General features: G+C 40.9%; 1 protein-coding gene across 1 annotated transcript; it reads right to left on the bottom strand.

Annotated features, from left to right (window-relative positions):
- Positions 1–505: 505 nt before the first annotated feature.
- Positions 506–5,988, bottom strand: LOC122885667 (frizzled-7-A-like). The gene has a single exon (XM_044217059.1). It carries the CDS (start codon positions 4,656–4,658, stop codon positions 2,952–2,954), a length of 1,707 nt encoding a protein of 568 aa, XP_044072994.1. The 5' UTR covers positions 4,659–5,988; the 3' UTR covers positions 506–2,951.
- Positions 5,989–15,715: the final 9,727 nt, after the last annotated feature.

Consider the following 15,715-nt stretch of genomic DNA (forward strand, 5'->3'; position numbering starts at 1 on the left):
TCTAAACTGATTAAAGCAGCAAAGCTACCCACAATGTTGCATTTAGCATTATAACATGAAACAGTGCAGGTAATGAAGGGTATCAAGTGATTATCCATAACATTTAGGATTGTAGGACTTGTAGGACAGCATCACATGTTGCCTTGTGTCATTGCTAATGTCTACAAAGTCATGTGTCCTGCCCATGCATGAAGACTTTATATTTTCACTGGCGTACCATAAGGTTTAGATGTAAGTGACAGCAATAAGGGCCAAACTTGGTTTAGGTGGTCAGAAAACACATAAAGGGTTCATCCCAAGTGTGATATGCAGGGAACCCTTGCTTTCACACTACTGCATTATTTAACAATAAATACCATGCATGTGTTGGCGAAACAATCTGAACTCAAGGTCCACTTCTTCTGAAATTGTTTTTTCAACTGCTGTTTCCAAGGTCAGGAATTTACTGCGAAGCTCAGCATGCACATGGTTTCATCTCTGAACACAAACCACAGGGGTCACCACATTACAAACCTTATCGCTTTTATTCAAACTGTACACATACAACAGGTTTATCTCATTATAAAAACAAGTAAAAAAGACAAAAATGAGTATCCCCATAAATACAATATTCCTTTAGAAAACAGTCTGTGTTTACTTGGTAGGTTGCATATGTTCCAATAAAAAACCCACACACACACACACACATATTCCTTCTGAAGACTTAGTACAAAACAAACACATTAGTCTGGTATCATTGACACAGGCAGATCTCAGCTGCCTGAAGACAGTTACACAGAATACTTTTGCCTTGTTAGGTAAAAACACGATGGACACGAGATTAATCGTGCAGTGGAGTGTTACTCTGTTTCCTAACTCAATCGTACATACTCATTTTAACCAGGGTTTGAGGTACGTAGTACATTCACATGGGAAATGTGACATTTCTTGTACACAAACAGTTTACTATGAAGATTGGTACACAGTGTGTATTTTCTAGTACTAGCATGTGTGGATTTGGGACCCAGCTTTAGAGATTAAAATAACTAGAATACCAGCTCTATAAAGGTCATAATGTTCAGTTTTCCCTTCTTGCTGCGGGGTGTTTCCATTCATCATTTACATGTAATATATGGAGAGAAAACATCTGGTAATTAGCTGACTCAGTCAGGATAAAAACACGTTTTGCTGCTTAGGTTTCCCGACAAGATCACCTACTGATTTTATGAATTAGTCAGAGAAATAAACTGGTTTTCTGATTCAGTTCAAATAGCCAGTCACACGCAAATCACCGGTTACTTTTTTGCTATTGTTACCAATAATGTGTTCAGCACTGTCACATCCACTTTCCACTGAAATTTCAAAAACCACTCAGGTTTCAGAAAATAAAAAGGAACAGCCTCCATCCTAAAATACACTTTTAGGCTGTGTTATTTAAACTATAGGAGCATTTACTTGACAGATTCCCTTCTATTATATTGGAAGGTCATTTGTTGCAACCTGCTGTATTATATCAAGTGATTCTGCCCCAGATAAAACACTCCCTCTTTGCTGAACACTGAACAGTCCGTCTCCACTGCACTCTCTCCAAATAAAAAATATCCCCACAAGGTGTGACCTTTGACCTCTTTCCTGACATTTCAATGATTTAGAACATCAAACATAAATGCAGAAAAATAAATGCACTGTCTGTGTTTTCAAGGCTTGTGTAAAGTAGCCTAGACACTAAAATAATGATTCATTAAAAACTCTAAAATGTTCAGTCTGCTTGTGAAAACCATTTAACACTTCAAGTGAAATTATTAGAAAGTAAGGCAGATTAAGTTACATTGGGTAGAATACAGGCGTGAATGTGTACAGTCATCTTGATCCAGGATAAAATAACCTAAAAAATCCTGAGCAACCATTTCCACCCTGTATGGATTAAATCTGGATCCTTGAAATGGTGCTTAGGATGTCTTAAAAGCTTAAAAAGTCTTTTTGATGGGGGATCCAACAGTTGAGAGACCACACACAGAGACAAACAATGAGCTGTTGTGTCTTCATTGCAGAGAGTGGAGGCCCATATGTGTGTGTGTGGTCTCTTTACCTGTTTGATCTAGGTCATCCTGTGGTGAATCAGTCATTTTTTTAACACTTTTAACCTTTAGGATAGCTGTGCAAACCAATACATAACTTCATTCTCCTTCGGAGTGAACATTCAATACAGGAGTAAATAATGTAACAGTCTGAAAAATAAACAGTGATATAAAAGTTTTGGTTTCTGGGCAGCCAATTGGCACACAATGGCGGAGTCATGAGTTGATGCATTATTCCTCAGATTTAAACAAGCGAGATTGTACTCTGCAATATCTAACACACATATTAAAGCATTTCAGTCTTTAGCTAAAAGCAGAGTAATTTCAAATTTACAGGTATAATCCAGGCATCCCTAATTAATGAATTCACAGTCAGAGGGTGCTGCTGCTGCTGTAACCTTTGAACCTTTTGCTGCAGCATGGACAGAAGGCCACACTGCTTGACCCATCAGTCTTTTCTGTTGTGGTGTTTTCCACTGAGAAACTCTTACCAGAGTAGACAGGAAGTACATTCAAATTGTAATATTAAGGATATAAACAATAATATGTTGGGAGTGTCATATTAAAAGTAGGCTAACTTCACCAGTCTGGCATTACAGTCCAGGGACCAGTATGGCCATTTACACCAGTTTATAATCCAAAAATGCAAAAGCCAGGAGTGTGGGCTGTCTCAAGATGACAAAAAACACAAAGATATCGAAAATTCATCCAACTTCTATCGAATATAAAGTTTGGTTGCGTGTCCAAAAGCCTGAATTGCTGTCACAACCTGAAAACACAAAAATCCAATAAAAAATATGTTCAAAAGAGTATTAAAAATGAAAGCTATTTGACCTCATTTACATGGTTGTTACATCCAAAACTCTGTGGCGTTGTGCCTTTTCATTCTCTAAACTACACCGTTGTCTCTCCATGGTTACCGTTGCTGAGGCGCTTGTAGAAGCTCCGCCATGATTGAAGAGTCTTCCCGGACCAGACCCAGAAACCCGAGGTGATCCCGACTATCATGGTCATCAGGTATTTGATCATGAACACGGTGAAGTCCGGGGTCATGGGGGCGAAGTTGTGAACCGGACAGGGTACAGCGAAGCGCTTACAGGTCTGCATGTGCCAGGTCCGCTCCCAGTGCTCCCTGAAGGCCTGCTCGTAGAAGTAACACGCGATCACTATGGTGGCCGGTACCGTGTAGAGCACACTGAACACCCCGATCCGCACCATCAACTTCTCCAGCTTCTCCGTCTTAGTGCCGTCGTGCTTCATGATGGTGCGAATCCGAAAGAGGGACACAAAGCCGGCCAGGAGGAAGGATGTACCGATGAACAGATAGACAAAAAGCGGAGCCAGGACGAAGCCGCGGAGGGAGTCCACGTTGAAGATCCCAACGAAACACACCCCGGTCAGGACATCGCCATCCACCTGGCCCATGGCGAGGATGGTGATGGTTTTGATGGCCGGGACAGCCCATGCGGCCAGGTGGAAGTACTGGGAGTTGGCTTCGATCGCCTCATGGCCCCATTTCATCCCAGCAGAGAGGAACCAAGTCAGGGACAAAATCACCCACCAGATGGAGCTGGCCATACCAAAAAAGTACAGCACCATGAAGAGGATGGTGCAGCCCTCCTTTTTCGTACCCTGAGCCACAGTCCTGTAGCCATCATTGTTGAATTTATCCACACAAACAACTTTGTCCTCCAGGAAAAACCCAGCAGCGTAGGCTACCGCCACCATAAAATAACACCCAGATAAGAAGATAATGGGCCTCTCTGGGTATCTGAACCGCCTCATGTCCACTAAATAGGTGAGCACTGTGAATAAGGTGCTCACACAGCACAGGATGGACCAGATCCCAACCCACAACCGGCCGAATTTTACCTCATCCTCCCGGAAATACATGATGCCGGTTGGTTTAGTGGGTTCACATGGGGCCCCGCAGTCGTTGACCCCCATGAATCGGTAGCCCAGGTAGGAAGGCACCTCCAGCTGTAGAGGGCATGAGAACTGGTGGTACGGGTTGTGCTGGGGCGGGCGTTGGTTGGGTCGGCCTATGTTTGGGGGAAGGGTCACGGGGTCGGGTGCATAGGGGGAAGACGAGGAGGCCGGGCTGCTGGGTTCGGATGTGTTCTGACCGACGCAGATCTCACCGGCTCCGTGGACGGGGAAAGCCTCGCAGCGCAGCCGCTCCGGCCACTGGAAGCCGAATTTATTCATGAGGGCTTCACATCCCTGCCGTGCACGCTCACACAGGGACCGACATGGGGGGATGGCCTGCTCCAAGACTGTGCAGACCGGCGCATACATGGAGCAGAGGAAGAACTTTAGATCCGCAGAGCACTGGACCTTAACCAGAGGGTAGAACTGGTGCACTTCTAGTCCGGCGTCCTCCTGGTTCGTGTGGCCCAGGAGGTTCGGCATGATGGTCTGGTTGTAGGCGATGTCGGTGCAAAGCGGGATGGAGATGGGCTGGCAAAACCCGTGTTCTGGGATGGATATTCCACTCTCACTGTTGTAATGCTGAGCAGAAGTGGGTAAAAAGGACAGTCCGCACACCAGCCACATGATCCGCAGCAACACGGAGCCTCCGGTGGACCTGGCCGCCGCCATAGTTGAGGAGGAGGGGGGAGGGAAGGAAAAACTTTGATCCAAGTAGGGCGACTTGAAAACGCTTGAAAAGCAAAGACAATCTACATTAACTGTCCCAACAGTTAGCGTGTAGTCCGAGTAATTCAAGTTGAAATGGCCGTAGTCGTCTTTTCCTCGTATTTTATGAAGATAAATCCAAGTGAAACGTTCGTCGTGTCATGACTTCTTGATGGTCTTTGTAAGTGACTCCAAGCAGTCCACTCTCACTCCCAATCCGGTGGGTGGGGGGGCACTTAAAGTCCCATTTTCTTGGAATAATACAAACCGAAATTATTCCAGCGTGTTTAACACTTAAACGTTGTTACTTTAGCGCAAAACAAGAAACATTTAAAACATAAAAAGACTCATATTTCCATCGTTTTCCCACTTGACTAAACACAGAGCGTCGGTTCACATGCTGAGCGGTTGGAAGTCCAGAGGCTCGCTCTCCTCACTCCGTACAGATTCCACCGGTTTCCAGGCGCCCCTCCATTCATTAGCCCCTCCGACAGAACGCAGGGCGCCTTGAAACCGATGCCGCGTCTCAGCCAATCCTAGCATTTGTTTTCCTACAGGACTCGTTCTTGATTGGCCTTTACTCCCTATTAAAGGAAAATGTGTTACAGTAATTACATTACAGCAGAGATTTGACAAAAATTATGTTTTTTTCTGGTTTAGTTTTCAAAACAATTTATAGTTGCGTTTTTTAGAGCACTTAAATTTCATAGATGACACATAAAATGTATTAGCCTACTTTTCTTGCATTTGAAAGAGAAAAAAACATGTAACTCCCAAACAGCAGGATAACATCACTTTAACACATTTGTCAACTGTCAAATTCCTCGTGTTATTCTTCCTTTCTTTTTTTCTTTCTTTCTTTCTTTCTTTCTATATTTCTCTTCCTTACTTTTACTCAATGGTTCATGCTCATGCATTTATTGAAAAACAAAGCAAACTGTACTACTTAAGCAGGAATGCTAACATTTACAATACAATTCAACTGAAAGTACAATGTTAAAATGTATTTCAAGTAAAAATCAGCTCATGTAGAATGTAATGTTACTTTCGTCGAGAAGATAACACCACAAAGCCTATAGATTCTTATAGGAAACACTGGAAAATTATATATTAAGTGCATAACCACAGTCCCCTGTAGTTCCAGACCTCTGAATTGCTGCCCACATCTCACATTTTTTCAGCGATTCAAATATTCAATGTTAATGGGGTGAAATTAAATGGTAATTGTGTCTGACTATCAGGCATACACACATCTTTGCAGACCAACTGTTTAGTTTCTATTGCTTGTACAAAATCAGAATAAAGCACATTATTCCATTCCTTGATTTTTCTTTCTTATGTTATCATGCTTCATCTTCTACACAAGCAATCACACCCTGTAGTACATGTGGTGTTCTCTGTTCACGACAGAAAGTTGTGTTTGTCTGTTTAGTTTTAAGCTTTTTCCCCATCTACACTATTTCAGTGTGCAGCTGTGAAGTTGAGCTCTCTCATCTCCTCACAGAATCTCTACACACACAGTCACTCACTGTGTGCAGGCCATGTAAACACATTGCAGCACAGTGAGAAAAACCATGAAAAAACCATGAAACCCAAATGGATTCCAGCATCTTAACCACTTGACCACATCAAGTGCTGCAAGTACCTGTTGCTGTTTACTACTTAAAGGGTTTCATTGCAAACAATCAGATTCAGCTACTGAACTGATCTCTATCATTGTGGGAATAAACAGCAACAACAGTCAAAGCAGCAGTAATTTGGATTGACAGCATGATCGATCTGCCCACAGGCGACCAAGTGTGGGAGGTGTAGGAGGTTCCTGGTGGCCCTGCTGCATTTGGTGTGTTTCTACCCAGAGTGGGATAAAAGAGGGTGGGGGTAGGGACAGGAAGAAGAGAGAAGGTCGAAGAGGGCAGGGGGAGAAAGACAAGGAGAGAGAGCAGGAAGAGAAGCTGAACCAAAAGGAATATTCAGTAGAATTCCCCGTTGTAAACTGGCCCATAAAGAAGAAGACAAGTTAGACTGAAATAGGCCAGTAGGCTAATCTGGATTTCTGACCTACCACAGGGTGATATTCACCTAGAAACGTCTTCAGGAAAATGTAATTCCTAGTCCTAAAGAGTCTTTGTGCTGCCTGTGACAGTCCTCCAAGGCAGGGACTACTTTGTCTCATTCAGCAACTAAGCAAATCAACATGACATGCTCTATTCCCCGAAGGCTCAGTTCTTGGGCCTCTTTTATTCAGCCTTTACATGCTTCCATTAGGTCAAATTATGCAAAATAATAAAATCACATGGTTTTATTTAACTCTGTCACCAAACAACTACAGTCCCATGAAGATTATCTTCACAAGTACATTGAACAAGGCAGCATCCTTTAGCTATCAATAAAGACAAAAGAATAAAGGCTAATATTCAGTGATCATCTTCACTCCCGTGGTGTAATCATGGAATCAGATCTAGATTTTAATATCCAAGTCATTAAGTCTGTCACTGTTAACATAGCAACACGATTCATGTCCATGCAGGACTTCTCCATTCTTTTCTTTTTTTCTAGCACGCTGGACAATCGTCCCAAAAAACTTGTTCAACTTACTCATTCAGAATGCTGCTGCTATGGTCATAACAAAGACAAAAAGAAAACTGAACAGATCACACCAATTCTCAGGTCTTTGCACTAGCATACATTTGTCGTAGTTTAAAATATCACTGTAACCCTCTCATGTCATCTTGTAGCAGTCTGCTTACCATTCCCAGAGTCCAAATTTGACATAGAGAAGCAGTGTTTAGTTATTGTGCTCCACATGGCTGGAACAAACACAGAGAAGGTTAAAGACTTGCATCAACTTTAAACCTGCAATAACTGTTGTTTGTTTTGTTGTTGTCTCCTTAAAGCCGAACTGCAGATTCACATGTTAATTCTCTGTAAGTTCATCACTACCTGCGACCCCTTTCACATTGTCACATTGTTTAATTGTCATTTGATACATTGTTATTATAAAAAATATAGATTATAATTACATTTCAAACCCGGTTAAAAACTTGTATATTTTCCACTGCTTTTGGATGAATCTTAAGTACTCATTATCTACCAAGCACTTACATGTTTGTTGAATTCCTTTCTTTTATTTCTCTTCTTCTTTTTATTTGTTTCTATTCTTTTACTTTGTGTTTTTTGTGTCTTGTATTACGTTTATTATCTAAGGTCTTTTATATGTTATGTTAAGCACTGTGAATTGCCTTTTGTGATTAAAATGTGCTATATATATATCACATTAACCACCATAGCTGAAAATGCAAAATTATATTTCAAGGCAAGTTTATTTTGTATGTGTGAATTTAAGTGTGAATGGTTGTCTGTCTACATAAAATGTGTTAGCCCTGTGATCACCTCTCCCCCAGGGCATTCTGGGATAAGCTTCAGGCTCCCCAACAACCCAGCACAGGATATGGTTGAAGGGTCTGACAATTGCTAATAAGGGAAATCTGCCTTGGGTGTCCACACATTTGGTGGTATGCATCATGGTCTAAAAACCTTACTGGCGGGGTGCTGCAGAATAACTTCATCTGCAGCTGTGTCGTTTTAAATACCCAACCTCTGTTTCTAAAACGATCAATACGCACTGACCTTAATCTCACACCCAGCAATACAGTGATCATTGAAAAGCAGGTGTTCAATAACCCTAACCCTAAAGCAAAAATTTAAATTACTTACTTGTCAGTTTTTAATCAGTTTTTCATCAATAAGATGAGATAAGATATAATTTTATTAATCCTGATAATGATGATAATGATCATTTGCAGAACAATAACATGATAAAACCATATCGTATTACTGTACGATTCTGCTGAAAGATGATTATATCAAGTTATCACACAGCCCCCATATCCACATGTAAAACACACATTGCATTGCTTGAAAATTTCAGGTGATGGTTCAGTTGGGGGTCAGTGAAAAAGATCCCCTAACATCCATGTAAATTTGGGATTTACATGGACATTATTTATATTGTTATAGCTACAATAGATTTATAAAAAAAAATGCCAAAATGTTTAGCTGTAGAAATAACACTGATTGTAATTGGGAGCTTCAGAAGACTACAGTACACTAATTGGTGACCACTAATTTGGAGGATAATTGATGATAATATGAGACTGTCATGCAGATAGTTTTGTTTTGCTAATTCAACCTCTTAAACGAGACTGACCATCGCTGTCCATGCTGTGAAGGCTGTTAAATTTTCACCAGTATACCCACAGAGGCACAAAGATGTAAACACATACACTTTGTTCAAATATACAGTTAATTATTGAGGCAAGATGATGGTGTTTTAAATGGGCCTGAAATTACTTTGATCTCTCTCTCTCCCTGCCCCTCTCTTTCACACACAAACACACTCTCCTCGTTTCTCCCTGTGGTGTAAAACGCAGCAGTTAGTAGCCACACCAGGTCAAATGGACGCACTTCATCGTGTTTAACTGTAGCTGTTTGTTTGTCCGTGTGTATTTATGTAGATAGTGTCTGCAGTGGTCAAGCAGATGTGGGCAGTCCAGCAGGTTTCCAGACAGTCAGTCACTGTTTGGACTGCAGTCTGCTGCAGCTGGACCTATGCTGGAGAGGGGGAAAAAAAGTTACACAAACAACAACTAGATTTACAGTAGACCAAGGTAAAATAAACAAAACAAAAAAGATTTTAATGGTTTGGACTGTGCTTGCTCAGTTCAAGGACAGCCAGAAGCGTGACCGCCATGCAAAGTATTCGAGCTACCGTGTGAAACCCAATACTGAACAACTATTTAGATGTGGAGTAGAGGTGGAAAAACACAAGCCTTTTTGTTTGGTCTGAGGAGGTTTTCAAATTTGAGGACGGCTTACAGGACATGCTGGCTTACCAAGTTGGTTTAACCAGCATTAAGTGTTTTGGAGGAGTGAGTTAAACATTTTTATGCACCATGTCAGTTTATGCTCATGCTTTAATTCAAATGTATGTGTGTGATCAAGTTTCTGAATTTGAAGTTTTGGAATCTTTATTTTTGGACTTTTTTGTAGTTGTCATTTGAAAATGTAGAGACTACATTCTGGATTTCTGGTTTGTAGTATTTTGTGGTTTCTTGTAAACCCATGTGCATATTTGGGCATATTTGCATGAGACAACAATAAAACATCATCATCCATTGATAACACAGACTTTACATGATCTTTTTCCAAAGCATACCCTTAAGGTTTTTAATTTATGTGTTGAAAATCAACATAATAACATGAAAATTGACTTGTGAGTGGGTGTCCTGGTGATCAAGGGGTTCATCAAAGGATTCCTCACAACAAACATCATGTCTGGTTTTATTTCAGGTAAAGTTACATTTTTCTTGTGCAGTAACAAGTGTGGATTTAGTCTGCAGGTGTGGTGCAGAGTGTTTATTCCAATTGTCACTGCACACTGTCCCAACAAATGCAAAGGTGTGTGGTTGGACATTTTAAATGCTTACTTTGACCTTTTTTACTGTAAGTCTGGTTAAGTGAGATTAAAGCGGCTATAATGAATATTTTTATATTAACATGGGTTCACATGACTACTTTTATGTGAAAGGTGTCGCTTGCAGTGACAAACCCAGAGAATTTTCACCTGAATCTGCAGCTCCCAACAGCTTGATGGAGCTTCATAGTGGCTTTGAGCTCATTGTTGCCTAGCTGGTGAACATAGTGGATCACGGGGTGAAAAGACAAAAAGTCAGTTACTGCAGGTTTAATAATCCCCAAATAAATATTAAATAAGTACAATAACTCCCCAACCAAAAGGTAGAAAAAGGTTTGCTAAGGTGAGAATAGCACCCACAGAGCAGGTAGTCATGGCAACAACAATGGAGGAAAGCAGAAATAGACCAGACGACTGAAGCTAACATGCTGAAACATAGTTGGAAAATGCGTCTGATTGGCTGAGGAGGATTCTGCAATGTTTGTTACCTCAAACTCAAGATAGATAGCAACACATCAGGATGAGTGACGGGTGTTGAATATGGCAGCTTTAAAGCCAGCTGTAAAAGGTGCAACATACACTTACTATTTATTCATTAAGCTTTCTCCTGCATGGTTTCCTTGTGTGTGTGTGTGTGTGTGTGTGTGTGTGTGTGTGTGTGTGTTTGTGTGCGTTTCTGAGTTATGGGTTGGTATATATATAGCATTATAGAAGTATGTGTGGGACACTCGTCTGAATGGGGGGAGGGGAGATCGCCCTTAAGAAGTCAGCAGAGAGAGAGAGGAATGCAGGCAGCTGGTTTGTGTCTGTCAGTGCAACACAGAGAGCCTACAGTACTGGACTTCTCATATATACACACACACACACAGACACAGTGATGAAAGAAGGATTTATTTGGACCAACAGAGTGTGTGTTCGGTCCAGTGGCAGACAGCAGGAAGCCCACTGGCTGACATCTCAACTACTTGGAAAAAAACTCCATACAAGAATGTGTGGCCAGAAAAATCCATGCAGTAAATTACACACAAAATGTTGGATGAAATAGCATTAATAAAATACAATCAGAGTGAACATGGCATGGGTGTTGGTCAGTCTCATTGTATTAATGCTACTCAGCTTTCTGAGGCTAAGTATCACGTCCCTATTACTGCAAACTAATGGCTGGGAACAGAGCACACACATACTGTACAGTGCAGTTAGAGGCAGTGAGAGTGTTGGGCTCTATACTCCAGAACGTTTGGAACACATTTAAACTGAAACAATGACTATTTAAATGAGTTATTATTTAGAACATTTGTTGGAATTGATTTACTTTTTACTTTCATTTACTCCAAACATCCCTTTGTTACAAGGCAATAAACACAATAGCATGGAAGGAATTATATCAGAATATATAAATAACAAGACTAAGAGTCTACAGCCATGCTAGCGGCCCAGTGCCGCTGTCCTAGCGGTCCTGTCTTGATGGTAACCCTGGATTTGCAGAAACTCTAGATTTAGGTTAAGGCAACAAAACTACTTGGTTAGGTTGAGAACCACCCACAATGAAAAAACAATGTGTGCAAATCTCGCAAGAGTTTCGCAAATGTTACGTTGATATAATGTTTATACCATGTTTACCATCTTAGTTTAGCATGTTAACATGCTAACATTTGCTAATTAGGAATAAACAAAGTATAGTGACAGGAATGTCATTAGTGTTGCAGGTATTGTCATAAACTAAAATATTGGACAAATTCGAATTTGTCCAGATGAAAAGTTTGGGTATCACCAAAGTTATTACAATTTATCCCGAGGGGGGCTTGAATGTGTGTAGTAAATTTCATGACAATCCATCCAAGACATTTCACTCAAAAAATGTCAACCTCATGGTGGTGCTAGAAGAAAAGTCAGAGGATCACTTAAGTCATTAGGCTTCATCCTCTGGGCACCATTAATGTCCATAAAAGATGTAACAGCAATTCTTTTGATAGTTGTTGAGCTATTGCAGTCTGGACCAAAATGGTGGACAGACCGACCAACAGGCCAACAATGCCTTTTCCAGGTCTTAAATGTTATGGATCCTTAAAACCTGAGGGTTGAAAACGATCTTCACTGTTCTTACCAATCCCTAGAGAGCCTTGTGGTTGTGAGCAAAGAGCTGCCAAACCGAAGATGCAACCAGTCAGAATGCTCTCAATGGTGCATCTGTAAAAGTTAAGAATAGTCCAGTAGAGGTCAACCAGAAATGTGCAGAGCAATGAACTTGAAGCTGCTGACAGTCTAAGCAGGAACATGGTTGCCTCCTGCAACTTCCAGTAGTCCACTATCATCTCTTTGGTTTTACTGATGTCAAGGTAGAGGTTGTTGTCATAACACCAAATCACCGGGACTTCCTGCATGTATGCTGATTCATCGCCGTTAGTGATGAGGAATAGGATGGTTGTGTCATCTGCAAATTTGCTAATAATGCATGAGCAGTGAATTGTGACGTAGTTGTGAGTAAACAAGTAGCACAGCAGAGGGCTGAGCACGCAGCCCTGGTGGACACCAGTGCTAAGGGTCAGTGCAATGAGGAGGAGGTGGGCTATTTCTCACCACCTGAGGCCTATGAAGTCAAAGACCCTGCTGCAGAGTCAAGTCCCAGGTCTATATCACCAGAACTGTAGGCAATAAATCACACTCCACTAAAGTGGACTTTACCATTAATTAATGGTTTTTGGTTGGGGAGTGACCGTCCATTTATTTTGGTATAGTGTCATCAATGCACTTGTGATATCACTTATGACAGAGTCACTGTTACATATTGATTTTGCCATCCGATGAATCCCTAAACATCTTTCCGTCTGTAGTCTCAAACAGTCCTGGAGAGGGCCAACAGTGTGGACACTCAACACTAGACAGTTATGTAGAACTGGTTTGCCCTGTTTGAGTCTTTGTTTGTGTGCTTGGATCAATAGAATGAAGATATACTACTTTCCCAAAGGCAGGGAGGGGGAAGTTTGTACAGCAGTGGTCCAATGTGCATTCACCTCTAGCAGGTATGTTAACATGCTGGTAATACTTTGGAAGAACCTTTTTCATGGTGGCCCTGTTGAAAGTGAAAGCTGCCTCTGCATGGGTATTCTCCATTGATAATATCATTCAGTTCATCTATGGCGATAGCTTTTTCTGCTTTTGTGGAAAGTAAACTACAGTTTGTGCTGAACTCTCGAGGGAGGTAGAAGAGTCTTACATCTCAAGTTATGAACTATTAAAGTAAGACCCTTCTACCTCCACTGAGATCATGTGTGATGCTAATATTGCTACATTAGAACCCCATCTAGAGTCAACCATCTACCAGAGTTGTGTCGTGGCAGTAAACATGAAATCCAGTTGTTAGAACAGCAGTCGGATCAAGCAAGGTTATGTCGTGTTGGAAATTAATCCCAGTGCTTAGTTAGGGGACTGAGCATCAGTGGTGGAGGAAGTATTCAGATCCTTTACTTAAGTAAAAGTACTAATACCACACTGTAAAGATACTCTGTTATGAGTAAAAGTCCTATATTGAAAATGTTACTTAAGTAAAAGTATGTCAGTATAATCAGGAAAATGTACTTAAAGTATTAAAAGTAAAAGTACTCAATGCAGAAAATGTCCCCATGACTATCATGCTATTAAACTATGTATGATATAATTAGATTATTATTACTCATGCGATAATGTGAAAGCAGGATTTTGTTTGTTGAGGTGGAGTTAATTTCTAATTGTTTTGTATCGGCTAATTGATTAATTGACAAAATCATTTCAGCTGTATTTGTATGTAGTGTCATATTTTAAAAGCTCTGCATATATTTTCTATGCAAAAGTCTTTGTAAAGTAACTAGTAACTAAAGTTGTCAAATAGTTGTAGTGGAGTAAAAAAAAACTTTGAAATGTAGTGGAGTAGAAGCAGAAAGTGGCAGACTCAAGTAAAGTACAAGTACCCCAAATTTTTACTTAATTACAGTACTTGAGTAAATGTACTTAGTTACATTCCACCACTGCTGAGCAGTAGCCAGAATGCTAGTTGGAAGAGGGGGTTTAAAGTACCTTTTCTGTGTTCTGCAAAGAGGTGTAAACAAATGGGAATTTGTGGTTGGTGCTTGTTGAGTAATTGGTAACGTAAAAGTCCATTCTGTGTTTGTGTGAGTGTTTGTTGATCATATTGTATCAGCGTCAGTTAAAATAGACAAAAGTAATACAACAGCACACACAAGTAGTTTGCAAAAATTTGTCAGAGCATCCATTCTACGGGACAACGGAAGCAAAGTACAGAGGGGACTGTCATGGAAACCTATGACGGCATTAGACTGCAAGTAACCATAGCAACAATACTAATGCTGTACATGACCTCTCAGATAGACTGGGTTTAACAGACTGAGTTAAGCAACACAGTAAATCTCTGTTATTTTCTTGAATACACACAATGGTCCATTACTTCCCCTCCCCCACAGCATACACACACACACACACACACACACACACACACACACACACACACACACATACACACACAGTCTTGGAGGTGAAGTGCTAATTGATGCAAAGTAATGGAGGAGGTGAGGCCACAATGGCTGCCCCGCTAAGCTTTACACAGAGCATTTACTGCTTGTATTCAGTAAACTCTATGTATTCTGAAGGTGTGTTTTTGATTCATAATTGATGAAGAGATTGGAATGAAGAAAACAGGGGAGTGGAGGAAGAGAAAAATAAAGAAAACAGCAGAGAGGAGGAAGAGAAAAATAAAGAATAGGAGGAGAGGGAGGAAAAGGGAAACATGGAAAAGGAAGAGGATTAGGAGGGGGGAGGCCTCCTGCGGTTTTGAGGTCAAACACACAGCTGTGGTCATCACCATTCACGGCAGGGGACTCACACACACTTACACACACACACACACACACACTACTGTGATCATCACTCTCTGTGGGAGTTTGACCTGAGCCAGATGGTCACCGCTGTCTCTTTTTATGACTCTCTCTCTCTGTCATGTCTCCACTAAGCCAGTGTTTTTCACACCTTAAAAAAACGGAGCTTTTCAAATACGCTCTCCAGAGAGGATACATTTCAAAACACCAGTCTTGCATTGTAGTGTGAACGAGGCAAACAATGCCAAATCAATGATGTATCAATAACATGCCTTCACTGGGAGTTGTGTATTAAGAAGACAAATTTATGTCGCCTCAAACTCTCTGTGAGGTTTGTGATTAACCTGTCTCTAAACTTATGCTGTGAAAAGCTCCAGTAGTGGAGCTTTTCCAAAAAAGAATAACAGATTAGGAAAACTAGGACATGGAAAAATTATGAAAGAGTAACATTTGTTTAGTGTGAACAAAAACAGTGGTCACTGTGCATTGTTGCATACATTCTATTTTACATTCATTTTAAAATGAATGTTAAAAGCTTTAGTCCAGATTCTCACCTCGTCAGGCCCTCTTCTGGGTTGAGTCTTGTCTGTTGGGATTATGCAGATCTCTGTGGTGGTTAATGCTGTCCCCTGTCTCCCTCTGTACTTCCCCTGTGGCTCTGGCCTGAACGTCTCCCTTAACTT

This window comes from Siniperca chuatsi, linkage group LG12, assembly GCF_020085105.1.
Source record: "Siniperca chuatsi isolate FFG_IHB_CAS linkage group LG12, ASM2008510v1, whole genome shotgun sequence".
Classification (NCBI taxonomy): Eukaryota; Metazoa; Chordata; class Actinopteri; order Centrarchiformes; family Sinipercidae; genus Siniperca; species Siniperca chuatsi.

Coding starts and splice junctions, on each gene's coding strand:
- LOC122885667 (XM_044217059.1), bottom strand. CDS start 4,658: ATGGCGGCGGCCAGGTCCACCGGAGGCTCCGTGTTGCTGCGGATCATG.